Source organism: Oreochromis aureus, linkage group 20 (genome assembly GCF_013358895.1).
Source record: "Oreochromis aureus strain Israel breed Guangdong linkage group 20, ZZ_aureus, whole genome shotgun sequence".
NCBI lineage: Eukaryota > Metazoa > Chordata > Actinopteri > Cichliformes > Cichlidae > Oreochromis > Oreochromis aureus.
Window position 1 is genome coordinate 34,036,573 of NC_052961.1, and position 17,464 is coordinate 34,054,036.

Sequence of the window (17,464 nt, forward strand, 5' to 3'; positions counted from 1 at the left end):
CATGAACTCATTTACCACTTGTCCCTTAACCATATTGATAATTTATTTCCTTATTATTTTACAGTCAGCCATAATACTTCATTTTAGACATTGCTGGTGTAACTTTGCTTAACACACTATCCCGGGTTTGTTTGTGGTAGCAGTAGTTGCATCATTACATCCATGCATATGTTTTTTAAAGCAAACACTGCTAACTAGTGATGGCCCGCGTGAAGCTGACGCTCCGGAGCGTGTGTCGAAAAAACCAACACACTGGTTCAGAAGCACTGTGTCGAGGCTTGCTTCGTTTGGCAAAAGTCACGTGAGCAGTGACGTCCGAAGCTTCATTACGCACGTAACTGCTTCGGTACCTGATTCAAATGGATATGAGGAAGTGAATCATTCACGGGATTTGTGGAGTGTGTTGATGGTGACAGATAGCTAAGAGGTGATCATTCCACTATATATATATATATATACGTATATATATGTATATATATATATATATATATATATATATATATATATATATATATATACGTGTGTATATATATATATATATATATATATATATATATATATATATATATATATATATATATATATATATATATATATATATATATATATATATATATATATATATATATATATATATATATATATATATATATATATATATATATATATATATATATATATATATATATATATATATATATATATATATATATATATATATATATATATATATATATATATATATATGTGTTGAGTTGATTTTGCTCAATTCATTTTATCTGCAGAAGTGAAAAACTTGAAATGTCCAAAATCATCTTTTCATAATGTAAATATCATTACAGCATATGACTTTAGAAATACTTCCATGTGAATTAAAGCTAATAAAGACTAAAAAAATGTATTTCACATTATACGTAAATTACATTGCTACACATTTTAGAAAATCATTTTGTTTATTGTTTTAGGTGATAGTCTGCAGGACCCATAAGACCGCATACCTGCATATCTACCAACTTGCAGTGTAGTTTCTGCACTCCACAGCCTCTTCTGTTCCATGCGAGAGGATTTTCTCTTGGGCAGGAGAAATTATTTCTAAGAAAAGAAACAGACTCGGCCAGCGCACAGTAAAACTAATCCTCTTTTTAAATGAAAATAACAAAAGGGCTACCTTAGATAGATCATGTTTTTACTTTGCAAGTTCATGGTTAGGGGTGGGTTTTGATTATCGTTTTTCTGATTACAATCCATTCTAAATTGAATAAAGTGATATTGATTCATTAAAATCCTGAGTCGATTTGTAAATTAAACGTTATTTTGCCTGAAACGCCAGCATCTCAGGTTAAACCTCACAAAATTTCGTCAAACACCAAACAGCTAAAACATACAAACGTAAACACAGAGCGCGGACACCGACGCGTCAGAAACAAATTTTGATGTGTCGGCGGGTCCGCACTGTGTTTGTTTTTTTTCGCTGGCTTCTGAAGCTGTAGGTTTCATAACTCTCCGTTTACATCTCTAATTAAGTCACACAAGTGTCAGCTTTCTTTTAATAGATACAAAAATATGGATATATACTGATAAATGATCAGAATTGTAATATTTCTGACTGTCTGAGGCAAAACTTTCCAGATTCCAATCAAATTGAATCGGATCCTGTATCGAATCAAAATGATTCTACACATCAGTGACGATACCCAGCCGTACTCAGCCCCCTAAGCATTTTCCCTTTCCAGTTCACAATCAATGCTACCCCTAGGTCAAAAATATTTATAGGACAATTGGCGTAATCTAATATTTTGTATGAACATACCTGTCCAGCTGTCCAGTGATTAAATGCGCAAGTAGATGGAGGCAGGACTTCACAGCAGGAGCATACTCCAGTGTGCTGTACATTATCATATGTATATTATATATATTGCTCACTTATTGTATTTACCAACATCAAGGAGTCATAAGCAAAGAAAGGCCACACCATGGTGCATGTTTACATAAGGAAAGTTTATTGATCAAGATGTATTAAGCAAATAAGCATTACAAATTTTTCAGCCCCCAATCGAAAAAAAAATTACATGTTCAAAAAGCAACGCAACGGTGGCCCAATATCAGAGAGAACTCCACTCTGTGGAGTGAGCAGTGATAATTAAGCAGTCCGTTTTATTTTGCAGATTCAAGCTCCTCTTCATAATTTTCGCCACCAGATGTCACCGGAGAGGACTGTGTTGAAAAGCTTCGAGTAATGAACCGTTTTTCAATACAAGCTTCAGTGCTTCAGAAAGCTTCATTTGGCCATCACTACTGCTAACTGTCAGGTCATTTGAATTTTCTTCTGTTCACAGGCAGATGGTCTACTAAATTATGTTTCTTTATGTTGCTTTGGTTATACTTACCATGTTTGTCCATTTATTCAGTTCCTATATCTGAACCAGGTGTGTGGGAAGGGCTGCCCCAGTACTTCCTGTTTATATAGGGTCATGAGGTCATTGACTGCATCACTGGGTGTAACCAAATGAAGGGCTTTTCATTTTGTATAGTATTGTTTATTTTCTTTAAAGTAGCCTTTTGAGTTGTATTGTATGGGGTGTTTTACTTCTCAGACCATTTAGCTGAGTAAACGAGTTTGTCAATTTCATGCATAATCTTATTCCTGTTCTTTGTTTAGAATTGTATTGTTTGGTCTGACCTATTTTTTCCAATGGTAGAGACTAATGAGGTTCAGGTGTGTGTGAAGTCCTCTATAAAGCAAGTGGGATTTTTCTCTACCAGGTTGGTTGGTTTTATGGTAGAAGGCAGATTCCAAAAATAAAGTATACTTAAAAGAAACTTAAATAGTATGCTCATGCTGTTTACTTATCACTTTCAATTCAGTTTTATTTATATAGCGCCAAATCACAACAGCAGTCGCCTCAAAGCGCTTTATATTGCACAGTAGATCGTACAATAATACATAAAGAGAAAAACCCAACAATCATATGACCCCCTATGAGCAAGCACTTTGGTGACAGTGGGAAGGAAAAACTCCCTTTTAACAGGAAGAAACCTCCGGCAGAACCAGGCTCAGGGAGGGGCAGGGCCATCTGCTGTGACCGTTTGGGGTGAGAGAAGGAAGACAGGATAAAGACATGCTGTGGAAGAGAGACAGAGATTAATAACAGGTATGATTCAATGCAGAGAGGTCTATTAACACATAGTGAGTGAGAAAGGTGACTGGAAAGGAAAAACTCAATGCATCATGGGAATCCCCCGGCAGCCTACGTCTATTGCAGCACAACTAAGGGAGGATTCAGGGTCACCTGGTCCAGCCCTAACTATATGCTTTAGCAAAAAGGAAAGTTTTAAGCCTAATCTTAAAAGTAGAGATAGTGTCTGTCTCCCGAATCCAAACTGGAAGCTGGTTCCACAGAAGAGGGGCCTGAAAACTGAAGACTCTGCCTCCCATTCTACTTTTAAATACTCTAGGAACAACAAGTAGGCCTGCAGTGCGAGAGCGAAGTGCTCTAATAGGGTGATATGGTACTACAAGGTTATTAAGATAAGATGGAGCCTGATTATTTAAGACCTTGTATGTGAGGAGCAGGATTTTGAATTCAATTCTGGATTTAACAGGAAGCCAATGAAGGGAAGCCAATACTGGAGAAATATGCTCTCTTTTTCTAGTCCCTGTCAGTACTCTTGCTGCAGCATTTTGGATTAACTGACGGCTTTTCAGGGAAGTTTTAGGACATCCTGATAATAATGAATTACAGTAGTCCAGCCTGGAAGTAATAAATGCATGAACTAGTTTTTCAGCATTACTCTGAGACAGGATATTTCTAATTTTAGAGATGTTGCACAAATGGAAGAAAGCAGTCCTACATATTTGTTTAATATGTGCATTGAAGGACATATCCTGGTCAAAAATGACTCCAAGGTTCCTCACAGTGTTACGACTTCCTGTCCTCTACTATGAGGTTTGTCCAGACTGCTTTTAGTTGGGGATTTTAACATGCATGTTGATGATGACTCCGACCTCTTTGCCAGAGGTTTTATCAACATTATGGATTCTTTTCATTTTACCCAGCATGTGTCAGGCCCCACACATAACAAAGGACACACACTGGACCTTGTTTTTACTTTGGGTTTGAATATTGATTCTATTTGTTCTGAGGACATTTTTATCTCTGATCATCACTGTATTCTTTTTAACATGTCTTTTCATGAGCCGTTGTCTCCTGTTCACCGGACAATTATCTCGCGCATCATAAATTCCTCCACAGCGGAGAATTTTTCGGATGCTTTTAATTTAACTCTATCCCCGCAAAACGGCGTTGATTTCTTAACAGATCTATTTAATAACCATTGTTTTTCGATTTTAGATGAAATCTGTCTGGTTAAAATGAGACCAGTTTCTGTTTCCAAATCCTTACCCTGGCTAAATGACAACATCTGCTCCATAAAACGTGACTGTCGTAAAGCTGAGCGCTCATGGAGGAAAACTCATTTAAATGTTCATCTCCTTTATTTAAAGGATCTTTTAGCCTCTTTTAACAATGCAATTAGAGATGCGAGGGCTGCTTACTTTTCTCATCTGGTTGCAAAGAGCAAAGGTAATCCTAAAGTGTTATTTGACACTATTACTGATATTATTACTCCTGCTCCACCTGCTGCCATTATTTCTTCTAATGAAGACTGTGAAACATTTCTTTCTTTCTTTCTGGAAAAATTTGGTAATGTAAGGAAAAAATTGTCCCCATCAGCATCTGCATTGTCAGTTCCTACGCCAGCTCGGCCTGTCATTTTAGAAAGCTTTTTACCCGTCTCACTGTCAGAGCTGGAAAAAGTAGTTAATGCAACAAAAGCATCATCATGTTCACTCGACATTATACCCACATCGTTATTCAAAAATGTCTTTCACTCTATTGGTCCCTGTGTGCTCACCATAGTTAACACCTCACTGGGATCTGGTAAAGTCCCTGCTTATTTTAAAACTGCTGTTATACACCCCCTGTTAAAAAAGCCTATGCTGGACCCATCTCTCACTAGCAATTACAGACCAATCTCAAAAATACCGTTAATTGCTAAGATATTAGAGAAGGTTGTGGCTAAGCAGCTTACAGCAGTTTTAGACAAACATAATCTCTTTGACAAATTTCAGTCTGGCTTTCGTAGAGCTCATTCTACTGAAACAGCCCTTCTTAGAGTTTCCAGTGACATTCTGATGCAAAACGATGCGGGAAAGTGTTCTGTACTCCTAATGTTGGACCTCACGTCAGCCTTTGACACCGTTGACCATTACATGTTGCTTGAAAGGCTGAAATACTGGGTTGGTGTATCTGGGTCTGCCTTAGAGTGGTTCTCCTCGTATCTCTATGAACTATACTTTTCTGTGGCAGTCTCTAAGTTCAGGTCATCTTCTACGTCACTGTCCTATGGTGTGCCACAAGGTTCTGTGCTGGGGCCTTTATTGTTTTTAATATATTTACTTCCTCTCCAGCATGTTTTGAGCCCTTTTGAGGACATTCGCTACCACTGCTATGCAGACGACATCCAGCTATATATGTCTTTTAAACCAGAAGATGTTTCTAAGCTGCAGATTCTAAATGTGTGCTTAGAAACCATCAAAGGTTGGATGGCTGACAACTTCCTCCAACTTAATGAAGAAAAGACTGAAGTCCTTGTATGTGCTCCAGACAGACATGTACCTAACATAATGAATGCTCTTGGTCCTCTTTCAACATTTGTGAAATCGTCTATCAGGAACCTAGGAGTAACCTTTGATTCTGCTCTTACCCTGGATGTTCACGTCAAATCTCTGGTTCAGTCCTGCTTCTATCATTTAAGAAACATTTCTAAACTGAGCCCCATAGTATCTTATACTGAACTGGAGATTGTTATTCATGCATTCATTTCATCACGATTGGACTACTGTAATTCACTGTTTACATGTCTAAACAAAAACTCCCTGGAGCGCCTGCAGATTGTCCAAAATGCTGCAGCAAGGCTTCTGACAAGAACATCTAAGTACTCTCATGTGACACCGTTACTTAGACAGCTGCACTGGCTCCCCGTTGAATTCAGAGTCCATTTTAAGATACTGGTTCTGACATTTAAAGCTCTTCAAGGACAAGCACCAGCCTATATCATTGAACTGTTACAGCCCTATGTCCCTAGTAGGTCCCTGAGGTCTTGTGATCAGGGCCTACTTGTTATTCAGCATACTAGGCTGAAAACCAAGGGTGATAGAGCTTTTGCCACTGTGGCCGCCAGACTGTGGAACTGTCTTCCTCAGAACTTAAGATCTGCAGACTCATTGATTACTTTTAAAAAACAGCTAAAAACACATCTTTTTAGAATTGCATTTTGTTAACTTTGGACTGCTTCTGTTTTATACCTTGTGAAGCACTTTGTGATCTTTTATCTAGAAATGTGCTATATAAATAAAATTTTACTTACTTACTTACTTACTGGAGGCCAAGGTAATGCCATCCAGAGTAAGGATCTGGTTAGATACCATATTTCTAAGATTTCCAGGGCCGAGTACAATAACCTCAGTTTTATCTGAATTAAGAAGCAGAAAGTTAGCGGCCATCCAGGTCTTTATGTCTTTAAGACATTCCTGCAGTTTAACTCATTGGTGTGTGTTACCTGGCTTCATGGACAGATAGAGTTGGGTGTCATCAGCATAGCAGTGAAAATGTATACTATGTCTTCTAATGATACTGCCTAAGGGAAGCATGTATAATGTAAACAGAATTGCTCCTAGCACCGAACCCTGTGGAACACCATAATTGACCTTAGTGTGTGAAGAGGACTCTCCATTTACGTGAACAAATTGGAGTCTATTAGATAGATATGATACAAACTAGAGATGGACCGATCCGATATTACGTATCGGCATCGGTCCGATACTGACCTAAATTACTGGATTAAGGCTACTTGGCGTAACCCAGCTCGGCACATTGGAGCAGTCACGTGATAGAGCGGCTGTTGTCTGCGAGACCTGTTGGCAGCATTTGGATCCTCGCTACATGCTTCCTAACCGCGGCATTTCATCTCGGCGAAAACTATCCCGGAGAAGTAAAGCAAGTGTGTAAGTTCATCCCTGAATGTTTGCATAGTATTTCCACGTTAAGATTAACAACTGATATATTGAGCCGCAGCTGGACTGGCCATCGGAGTTTCCATATTGAGGTGAAAAGGAAGCGATTTGTCCCGTACTTCACCTAGAATTAAAAAAACAGACACAAAGCTGGAGTTATTCTGTCTTTGCTGCGCAGTTGCATCTACTCCTCTCATTCACTCCCCCTTCCTCTTCTGTTATTACTTCAAACATGAAACTGATCAATGATCAGCTGATCGGCTTTTCTGCCGCAAGTCCCGTCTTTCTTGTTTGTTTATCGCCCACTTTGCGCTAGAAAGAGGAGACCAGCGGATAAACAACAGCAGCACGTTTAAGCGTGATAAGCTGTTGTTAGAATGTATTTAATATTACTTTCTAGTATCAGCTGAGGTTTGCTGGAGTCAAAGCTGTAAAAGCTGCTGGTTATGATATCCGTTTGTATATGTGGTGAGAGGGAAACATGAAGATGAAACCAGGAGATGTCCTTACTGAATCCTTTTAGGTGACATGAATGAGCTGAAGGGAAGTTATGAACTGTTTCTGAGAGACAAATAACACCAGGATCGTTTTCTAAGTAGCTGACAGCTGGTAACTGTGCAGGGGCGGGTCTAGCAAAGTTTTGTCGGGGGCCAGGTTGGGCATTAACAGGGAAAGGGGGGCACAAAGAAATACTTTTCTTTCTTATGTCATTTAAAAACTTTGAATAAATAATTATATGAATCTTACAACAAAAGTGGTCATCTGATTAAATGTATAGAAATCCATTATTGTATATAGTAACTAATAAGTCTAATATACACCCTAGTAAGCTATAGTACTTTTTCCTTTGGGAAGATACCATAGTGCAGTCCGCAATTCTGTTGAAGAAAGATGTTGAATCTATTTAATTATTGTAGAAAAATAATTGATTTCTGTGCATTTGTTTTACACTTGCATTAAATTAAAGTTGATTACATCCATTAAGGGCGGGGGGTGGTTCCCTAATATTTTTGCTGGGAGTTGGCAACCCTGTTAGTTATGTTGCTTAATATTTCCAATAAGTACTCTTTAAAATACCAGAATAGGGAGGATGGTTTAGGTTTAAGTTTATTAGATTGATCAGTGTTGCTGAACTATAAAATGTTTTGGGTGCAGTGTATTTTTTGCAAACAGGTATAACAGAATAGCTTCAGTCTCTTGTTTTTTAAAACTTGAGTGTGAACTTATACAAAATGCAGCAAGATATTTATAAAAAACAGTTTTATTGATTACAAAATACGCTATATCGGATTCATATCGGTATCGGCAGATATCCAAATTTATGATATCGGAATCGGTATCGGACCTTAAAAAGTGGTATCGTGCCATCTCTAATACAAACCACTGCAGCGCAGTACCTGTAATACCTACAGCGTGCTCTAATCGCGCTAATAGAATATTATGGTCAACAGTATTGAACGCTGCACTAATCTAGCAGGACAAGCACAGAGATGAGTCCACTGTCAGAGGCCATAAGAAGATCATTTGTAACCTTCACTAAAGCTGTTTCTGTGCTGTGATGAGCTCTGAAACCTGACTGAAACTCTTCAAATAAGTCATTCCTCTGCAGATGATCTGTTAGCTGTTTGACAACTACTCTTTCAAGGATTTTTGATATGAAAGGAAGGTTGGAGATTGGCCTATAATTAGCTAAGACAGCAGGGTCTAGGGATGGATTTTTAAGTAAAGGTTTAACTACTGCCAGCTTGAAGGCCTGTGGTACATAGCCGATTATTAGAGATAGGTTGATCATATTTAAGATTGAAGCATTAATTAATGGCAGGACTTCTTTGAGCAGTTTTGTAGGAATGGGGTCTAAAAGACACGTTGATGGTTTGGAGGAAGTAATTATTGAAGTTAACTCAGAAAGATCAATTGGAGAAAAAGAGTCTAAATGAATATCAATGCTAAAAGTAGATGTAAATAATGTTACATCTGTGGGATGATTATTGGTCATTTTTTCTCTAATGATTAAAATTTTACTTGTGAAGAAGTTCATGAAGTCATTACTAGTTAACGTTAAAGGGATGGTTGGCTCAACAGTGCTCTGACTTCTTGTCAGCCTGGCTACAGTGCTGAAGAGAAACCTGGGGTTGTTCTTATTTTCTTCAATCAGTGATGAACAGTAAGATGTTCTGGCTTTGCGGAGGGCTTTCTTATAAAGCAACAAACTATTTCTCCAGGCTAAATGATGATCTTCTAAATTTGTGACGCGCCATTTCCTCTCCAACTTACGAGTTATCTGCTTTAGGCTATGGCTACTTTCCTTGCTGCTTATGTTATGCTACCTCACACTCGCTCAAAGCCCACTGGACAAATTAGTACAGTCACATGAAGTCTTGTGAAAAACTAAGTAGACTCACTAGCTTCTAGAATGGCCTTTTACCAGCAATAACCTTTATAATAATCATTTTCTCTATGATTTCTATTAGTCTCTCAGATTACTTAACCATGTTGCATCAGTTCATTGAGCTTTGTGGGCATTTGTTTATGCATAGCTGTCTTCTTGCCCCACCGCAGCATTTCCCTTGAGTTGAGAGCTGGACTAATTTCTGCTATTTCTGCCTGTGTTGTTGACCAAAACAGTATACATTATTTGACAAATGACAAATCCTCTTTCTATGTTGGGGTAACTGATCATATTGAGTATTGTTAGATCCCAGTTACCCCTGTACAGGTGGTCTGGACCTGCTCTCCATCCTTCGGGTCAGAGTCCCTTAATCCGTACGGATTACCCTGTTAGGTGATGTTGAGACTAGTTTAAGCCGGTGGCGAGGAGACTCGCTCAGCCTCTAACTGCCTTCGTCTAAGCGCCCGCCCTGCACTACCTCTGACTCTATGCTCTCATTGGCAACCTTAATGAAACATATTTGTCAGCCACACTTATTAACGGCAGCTCTCCTCTAATGATCTATGGCACTTGTTATTGTGCTGAGTAAAATTTAGTGACCTGGACAGTAGGTCCCAAGGACGTGTTATAATGATTGACTAGAATAACCTATAAGAACTCTAAATCTGATGTTATGAGTTAACACACATAAAGTCTTACCGTTTACTGTTTTAAGGAAGTAATAGAATGAATGTCCACAATTCTGACTTTGAATGCAGATAGATAATTTTTATTAAAGCAAGATTTCAGCAGGGGTTAGCAAACAGCTTAATTGCAATTTAATCAATCAAATCCAAATAATCAATTTATCATACTATAAACCCTAACTATTCTGTTGCTAAATGACTACAACCGTTGTTGAGGTGGGTCTTCTTTTAGGAGGGAAGGAAGATCATCGTGCGCACCGATAGAATCCAGCTCTCCGCTGTGTTGGCCGAAGTCCAAAGGAAAGATAAAGTGTAGCCCAGTACAAGGCTCCCTGTCTTCACCTTCTTGACTCCGATCCTAACTCGGCATACGATGAGTAGGCAGTTCAAAATTCATAACTCAATCAGTCAATCCACAGTGAAGGGCTATGACTTCTCCTCTGGCGTCCCTCGCTCTAAGTCTTTTCACCGCAGATCTTCAGTCTTCTCGCATCCTACTCACTGGCTTGGGACTAGAGGAAAAAGCCCCTCTCTGCTTTTGCCTCCCATCTTTATACACCTCTACGGACCTGTCCAGACATGTCTAGACCTCTTCCGGAAACACCATCTATGGACATGTCATGTTCCTCCTTAGGTCCCCCGTTTGCTCTTTGACGCACTGGCATGACTTGCAGTTTTGGTGCATTTGTTTTCTTCCACTCCACCCAACAATGCTGCAGCTCAACTTCCCTAATAACTCTTAAGTTTCATACAACCAAAAATCACTTCTCCTTTTTCTCATGTCTTAAGATCTGTTTAACTCATACACACACATTATGACACACACATTTATTAATCTCTTAGCAATGCAATGCATACATAACTCTTTTTATTTATTTGATTCTACGCTTTAACAAACACAACAACTTTCCCTATTTCCATGTGTGACGAACATGCCGGAGATTCTCACACTCTTCTGACAGTATTTAAAGAAGTAAGTGCTATGCATGAGTGTAAAGTCACACAGATCTCATTTTGGAGATGCTCATAAGTCATGATGCTTATTAGTTGTGTGGTAGGTAATCTAACATGTCTGTAAGTAGGAAGGACAACAAATAAAACATAAAAACTCCACTAAATATTAAAGAATCCATGAATCCATGACACCATCTTTATCTGTTAACTTAATTTACTTTAAACATTCAAATTTAACTTTCACAGTTTTCATACTGTCACTAAAAAGTTTTGTGTATGCATGTCTCTAATGGAGCACTGCATTGCAGCTGTTACGAAATCATTTTCACCCTGGTTCTTTTGATTCCTCGGGCATCCAGAGACGACACCGGAACTCAGTAGTTATTTCACAAAACCTTTATTCATCTTTATTCATCTTCGTTTAAGCATGCATTCTTCTAGAAGGGAAGACGTGCAAGGTCGGTGTCCCTCTGCAAAATCTTCGCCTCTTTGTTTGTTACAGCCAGCTTTATATAAGTGACCCCATCATAAAACCCCCATGGTGTACTGCAAACTCTGTGTCTGTGTGTATGCACGAGCACGTGAGTGCCTGTGTGTGCGCGTACCCGTGTGTCTATGTGAGTGCACGTGAGTGAGTGTGCATGTAGGTGTGGGTGCGTCGTAACAGTCAAAGCACTGTGTGTGTGTCTCTATGTCTGTGACTTCCTGCCGGTCATAAAAGTAATCCCCTCACCCAAGCTACACCAAATTCCTTTAGACAACATACACAACACAGTTAACATATTACAAACACTGAGACCCCCACTCTGCATCCACTGGGCCATTGATCTCTTGTTGTCTTACATTCACAGATAAGGTGTGGAGAGTCTCCTGCAAGCCTACTTCTAAGTTATGGCAATTATGAGTTTTTATTAAAGGTACAAGCATCAGCATCAGCATCCCCCAACTGTAGCTTCCTGTCTCCTTTTTATGACAGCAGACCCCCAGTGTCCATAAATTCCTTTCCCTCTAAACAATTACACACACTCAGGCCTACAGCTAAGCCAAACTAAAACACAGACAAATCCTTCCTTATTCCTCTGATCTAAACAAATTTAACACATCATATTATAATAATTATTTTCTTGTACTCACACAGCGCAGTGTTGCCATGCACTCTGCTTTCACTGCCTCACAAAACACAACATGACTAATCTGTCTGCAGGAGGTTATCAAGGTTATTTAACAACACATTGTCATTTGGGTTCAGTTGCTGGTATTTTAGGGTTTCATAGCTTGATATTTTGGCCTGCGGTTTTCCTGCTAGAAGGAAATGTCCTCACGTAATGGAAAGAGTATGTGACCTGCATGAAAGGAACAGCAGCAATTTTAAGTCTTATTCTTAAGCCAAAATTGAAAATTATAGTGGTATTACCAAAGTTGGAGCAGTGTATTAGAGATGTGTTCCATGCTGTAAGTAGCACCTCTTTCCCGTGTATTTAGTGTAAAACTTTGCTGTGACTCTTCAGATTCACATGTTTCAGTTCCATTTTGTTCCTTTTGCACCGGTTCACAACAATATTAGGTAAAGACCCCACAATATTAGACAGAACGTTCCATCAATCAGATAATACTCATAAGCAACACTTACAGCACAAGGTCTTTAGCCAAGATCAGTAAGGCTTTGACATCTATTTCAATTTTTATTTTTATTTATATAGCGCCAAATCACAACAACAGTTGCCTCAAAGCGCTTTATATTGTAAGGCAAACACCCTACAATAATACAACGAAAACAGAGAAAAGCCCCACCTGTCGTTATTGTGGCATGATGAGCTGCTTTTTTGAGCTCTTTTAACCTACTTCTCTTTCAAAGTAACTGACATCTGTCAGTCTAGAAAGCGTTACAAAAGCATTTCCTAAACATTGGGACTCTTGATGATACCCAAGGCTTTGGGGAAAATATTCTGTGGACTAACGAGACTTGGACTACATGTTATAACTTTTGTTTTTGTTTTTGAATGATGTTATAACTGATGGAACCATGAAGCCCTGAAGTGGTCCAGGAAGCAAGCCAAAAGTCCAGAAATTAGTATATGTACATAACCCACTAATCCCAAAATCTGCATAACCCAAGTGCACTTGAGCACCTCTAAATGGCTCTGGAAAAAAAAAAAAAAAATGAAGGCTTTGGAGAGACCTAGTTAAAGTCTAGATTTTAATCTGATTGAGATGCTGGCATGACCTTAAACATGCTGTTCAAATTCCCCCACATTGACGTGAATGAGTCATTGCCAGTTATCGCAAATGCTTGATTGTGGTACCCCTGGCAGCAAGAACTGCAATCAGTTAGTAGGTTTAGGGGTAATTTGTGTGTGTGTGTGTGTGAGAATATTGTGTTGCTATAATACTTAATAATACTTAATACCCTCCCTCTCTTTTCTCTCAGAATGTCCCGTTGTTTTTTGTTTGGTTGTTTTTTAACCCCGTCCTCCCCTTCTTCTTCTCACTTTGTCCCTGTATGTCCTCTCTAGGATCAGACAATGCCATGCGGTGTTCAGACTCCTCCACTGATGGCCTGGCTTCCAGCATCACAGCCCCTCTCAGTTTGTCCCTCTCTCCAGCTGTCAGCCCAGAGGACTTTGAGCACCTGTGGCTACAGCGACAGGCTTTGCATACTGAACGCGGTAATGAAATGGAAGGTTATATTGAAAACTAAAGTCAGAGATTCGTAGCTAAAGCTTCCCCTTAATTGGATAGCAAATGTGGTTAAAAGGAGCATGTAGGCCTCCTAAAAATCTCTACCAAGAAATGTGTGAAATCTCCATTGGTGGAATATACTAATTCCACCAAAGTAATGTGTATATATACTCAATTACAAATCTTAGATACTTTAGATTTGATTAGTGTCAAGCTATGGCAAATTGATGTTTGAAAGGCTCACCCCTGTGTGTATATATAAAGGTCTGAAACCCACACTGCATGTTAGAATGTGTCAGGATGTATTGTAGCTCAGATAGTTAAGATATCCCCATGAGAACACTGCCCTCAGTTGTGCTCCCTTGCACAAGGGTTCACCACAGCAGGTAGCTCCACGTGTTTAGATAGAATTTTTATGTTGGATGTGTCTCCGGCTGAAATCACACCAGCGACCTTTTGCTTGCCAAAAAACTGTTAACTGTTATGACACTGTGTAGTGTCACATAAGCAGTAAGTGAGAAAGCCAAAACTGTTCCTATAGTTGGCTGTCAATCAGTAAAAGACTGACGTGGTCACCAGGATGTTACCACCTGGTTTGTGGACTACTATTCCCAATCCTTGAGTATGGCATTTTCCCCGACTCCATCTTAGATTTCTGAAGCCAGATGTCATGAGGTAAGTTTATCTGTCTAATAAAACCTTGTCAAACACAGGTTAACCTAACCATAAGCATATCCTCTTTTATTGTTGTACTAAAAAGTGAGACCATAAACTCATTAGGAAGAAGAGAAGTCGAAATCCATGCGTTATTATGCAACCACAGAGTTTCCTGATAACCATTAAATAGAGTGCATCTTTGAGGAGTTTATTTTCTGGCTTCATTTGTAGACCCAATGGCTGCATCCATGTTTACATGCAGCCTATTAGGTATCCGGGGTAACTGAGCACAAAGTAAAGGAGGTGACCCAAAGCTAAACTCTCACACTAATGCCCTTAGCTCAGGAGGGTAGAGCGGGTCATCTAATATCATGGCTTTGGCCAAGATATTGAACCCCAAGTTGCACGTGTGAATACTAGATAGATTTCTACTCAGATGGAGAAAAAAGTTCTTGTATGAATGTGTGTGAACAAGGCAAGTTGTATAAAGTGCTTTAATTGAAAGCACTTTATGAACCAGTCCACTTACTTTTTAATGGAACCTGCAGAAGGAAGACATCATACCACATTGAATGAGAGCTTAATGGTTTAGCAGCTATTCAAAAGCCATTCTAAATGCAGTCTGTCATATTCTGTTAGCAGTAAATTATACTGAAAGCATGACAGAAATACAGAAAGTCAAAATCAGATTTTTTTTTTTTAAATTTTGTGTGTAGACAAACTCTAGGCTTCAACAAGTCTTCCATCTTGTAAGTCGTCTAGCATCAAATTGTTTTTCTTTAAAAAAAAAAAAAAAAAGTTTTCCTTTTTTTTGAAACTTTTTTTGAAAAGTACCGAACAAACAAATATGTTCTGGTTCATCAGTATGGGTTATCGAGTAACATGAGAGATCATAACTCTTTATTGTCATTGCACAGTCATACTTAGCACAATAGTACAACGAAATTGGAAAACTGCCCCACTAAACACAACACAATAAACTTTAAAGTGGATAAAAACTGCAAAAAAAAGGTATGAAAAATGAATGCATCTATTAATGTGGGAAAATGCTAGTTTTACGGATGTAAGAAGAATGAATTTATAGATACAGCTTTCAAATATGAATATGGTTTGTTTATTTTCTGTACAGTTATATGACAATTAGTTTCTTGAGAAAATAGCCAGGATATTTAAACCATTATTGAAAATTATAGTTAAATACTATTTGTACATTACAGCATCTTGTAATAATAATAGTAATTATTTATTTATTTATTATCCAGTTACCTTTTTTTTTTTTTATCATGTGGTGATCGTTTGCAGTGACCTCACCACAAGCAGTGTGTGAGAGAGAAAACCTCCAGCTTCAGATGGCTTTAAACATCAGAGTCAGACAGCTTTTTGACTCTGAGTGAGTAATAAGGTGTCCGGCACATAGATTTAGAAAATAAAATAATTCTAGCATTTACGATTTCTCTTGTTTCACGAACATTTGACATTTACAGTGTTTCTCCACATTTAAAAGCTATCGTTGTGACTTCTTGTTTTGTTGTGACAAGGTGCTGAGAAAATAGAGGTGGTTGACTGTGCGTGGATAGAAGAATGTGTCCGGTGTCCAGCAGTACTTCACTGTTCTCCCCAAAGCCTCCAGGCTGCCATGCAGCTGGTCAATATCCAGACACTGGCGTTCACACCACAGCACACGCTGCCCTGGAGGGTCTACCTGTACACACACACGCAGCGCTCCCACTCCACAGATGCACCCAACACTACGCTCATACTGGGGGAGCTGCTATGTACTGGAGAAGCCAATCAGAAAGCAGGAGTAAAAAAAGGCACAGCTGACAGTGAAGCTGGAGCAGAGGGTAAAGAAGACCAACTGGTGAGAAAGGAAATGGTTGCAACAGCTGACAGGCTGAACGAAGACGGACAGGAAGAGGAGGAGGGAATAAAAGTGACTCTCAATCAGCAACCAAGAGATGATGATGCTCTGAGACAGTTTCTCACAGTCCTTACCACTGTACTGAACACACTGTCCTCAGAGAAAGATTAAAAATAGACTTTTCCCCTTTGATCTACAGCCTTCCAAATTCATTCATTAGTCAGACCGCCTGGGTCGAACAGCATACTGAAGGAGTAAACACATTCAAAACTGGTCCAGCTTTATAAAGCATTGTTATTCTAATAAAACAGGAAACACAAACAACTGACAGTTACTACCCCCTTTTAAGAGAAAACTACCAAGAAGTTGGAAAATCAACTCAGAGGATTAAAACAACAAGCTCAGTTCAGGCTATGTTTGGCCTTATGGGGGCACTATTGTGGATCAGTCTCATTGCACCAAAAGCGGCTGATAAATACTGTTTACCTACAAACACATACAATGATGATGTTATCTTACCTACCCATGGTGTGCTGCTTTATTATTGTAGTTTATTTGATGCTAGATTGCGTTTCATATGATTTTTTTTAATTCAAATGTTAAATGGCTGATGAGAAAATGCAAGTGAGAGAAATAGAAAGTAATTTAAAAATGACTAAGAACTTATAAAATAAAGGAAACCTGTGTATCTGTCTTTTGCTTAGGTGCTTTAATGTCCTGGGCCCTGTTTCAGAAAGTGGGTTTAGAAAACTCAGAGTTAAAAATGATACTCAGGGTTGAGTAACCCTGAACTGTCCAACTTGGAATATTCGGTTTCAGAAAGGCTGATAACAATTAGTTCAATCAACGCGGAGTTGCTTTAACCCCAAGTTAAGCGCGCGCACGAGGATACATAAAGCCCTGATTAGTGGAGCACAGATTAAGCGAGTCACCATGGAGACGGAGGGAAAGAAAGCGTGCCAATGTATTTTACAGCGCTTGAGGCCGAAATTCTGATGGCAGCATATGCCGATAACATGCAAATTTTGCGGAAAAAAAGTAACACAGCCTCAGCTGCAAAAGAAAGGGAGCATGCATGGCAAAACATAGCCGACAGAGTCAATGCGTGAGTGTTAATTTAAACATTGATCTAGGGATTTCCACCCATTTAACACGTTATTTTA

At 38.9% G+C, this 17,464-nt stretch overlaps 1 protein-coding gene across 3 annotated transcripts in view; it reads left to right on the plus strand.

The window, feature by feature from the left end:
- Positions 1-16,995, plus strand: part of ap4b1 (adaptor related protein complex 4 subunit beta 1) — a 51,863-nt gene extending 34,868 nt beyond the window's left edge. For 2 of the 3 annotated variants that reach the window (XM_039604607.1, XM_039604605.1), the window contains exons 13-14: positions 13,618-13,770; positions 15,979-16,995. In XM_039604607.1, coding sequence (XP_039460541.1) covers positions 13,618-13,770; positions 15,979-16,472 — 647 coding nt within the window. In that variant the 3' untranslated portion in view covers positions 16,473-16,995. Of the gene's footprint in view, positions 1-2,165; positions 2,785-13,617; positions 13,771-15,978 lie in introns of those variants that run through there. The other variant, XM_039604608.1, reaches the window with a different exon arrangement.
- Positions 16,996-17,464: the final 469 nt, after the last annotated feature.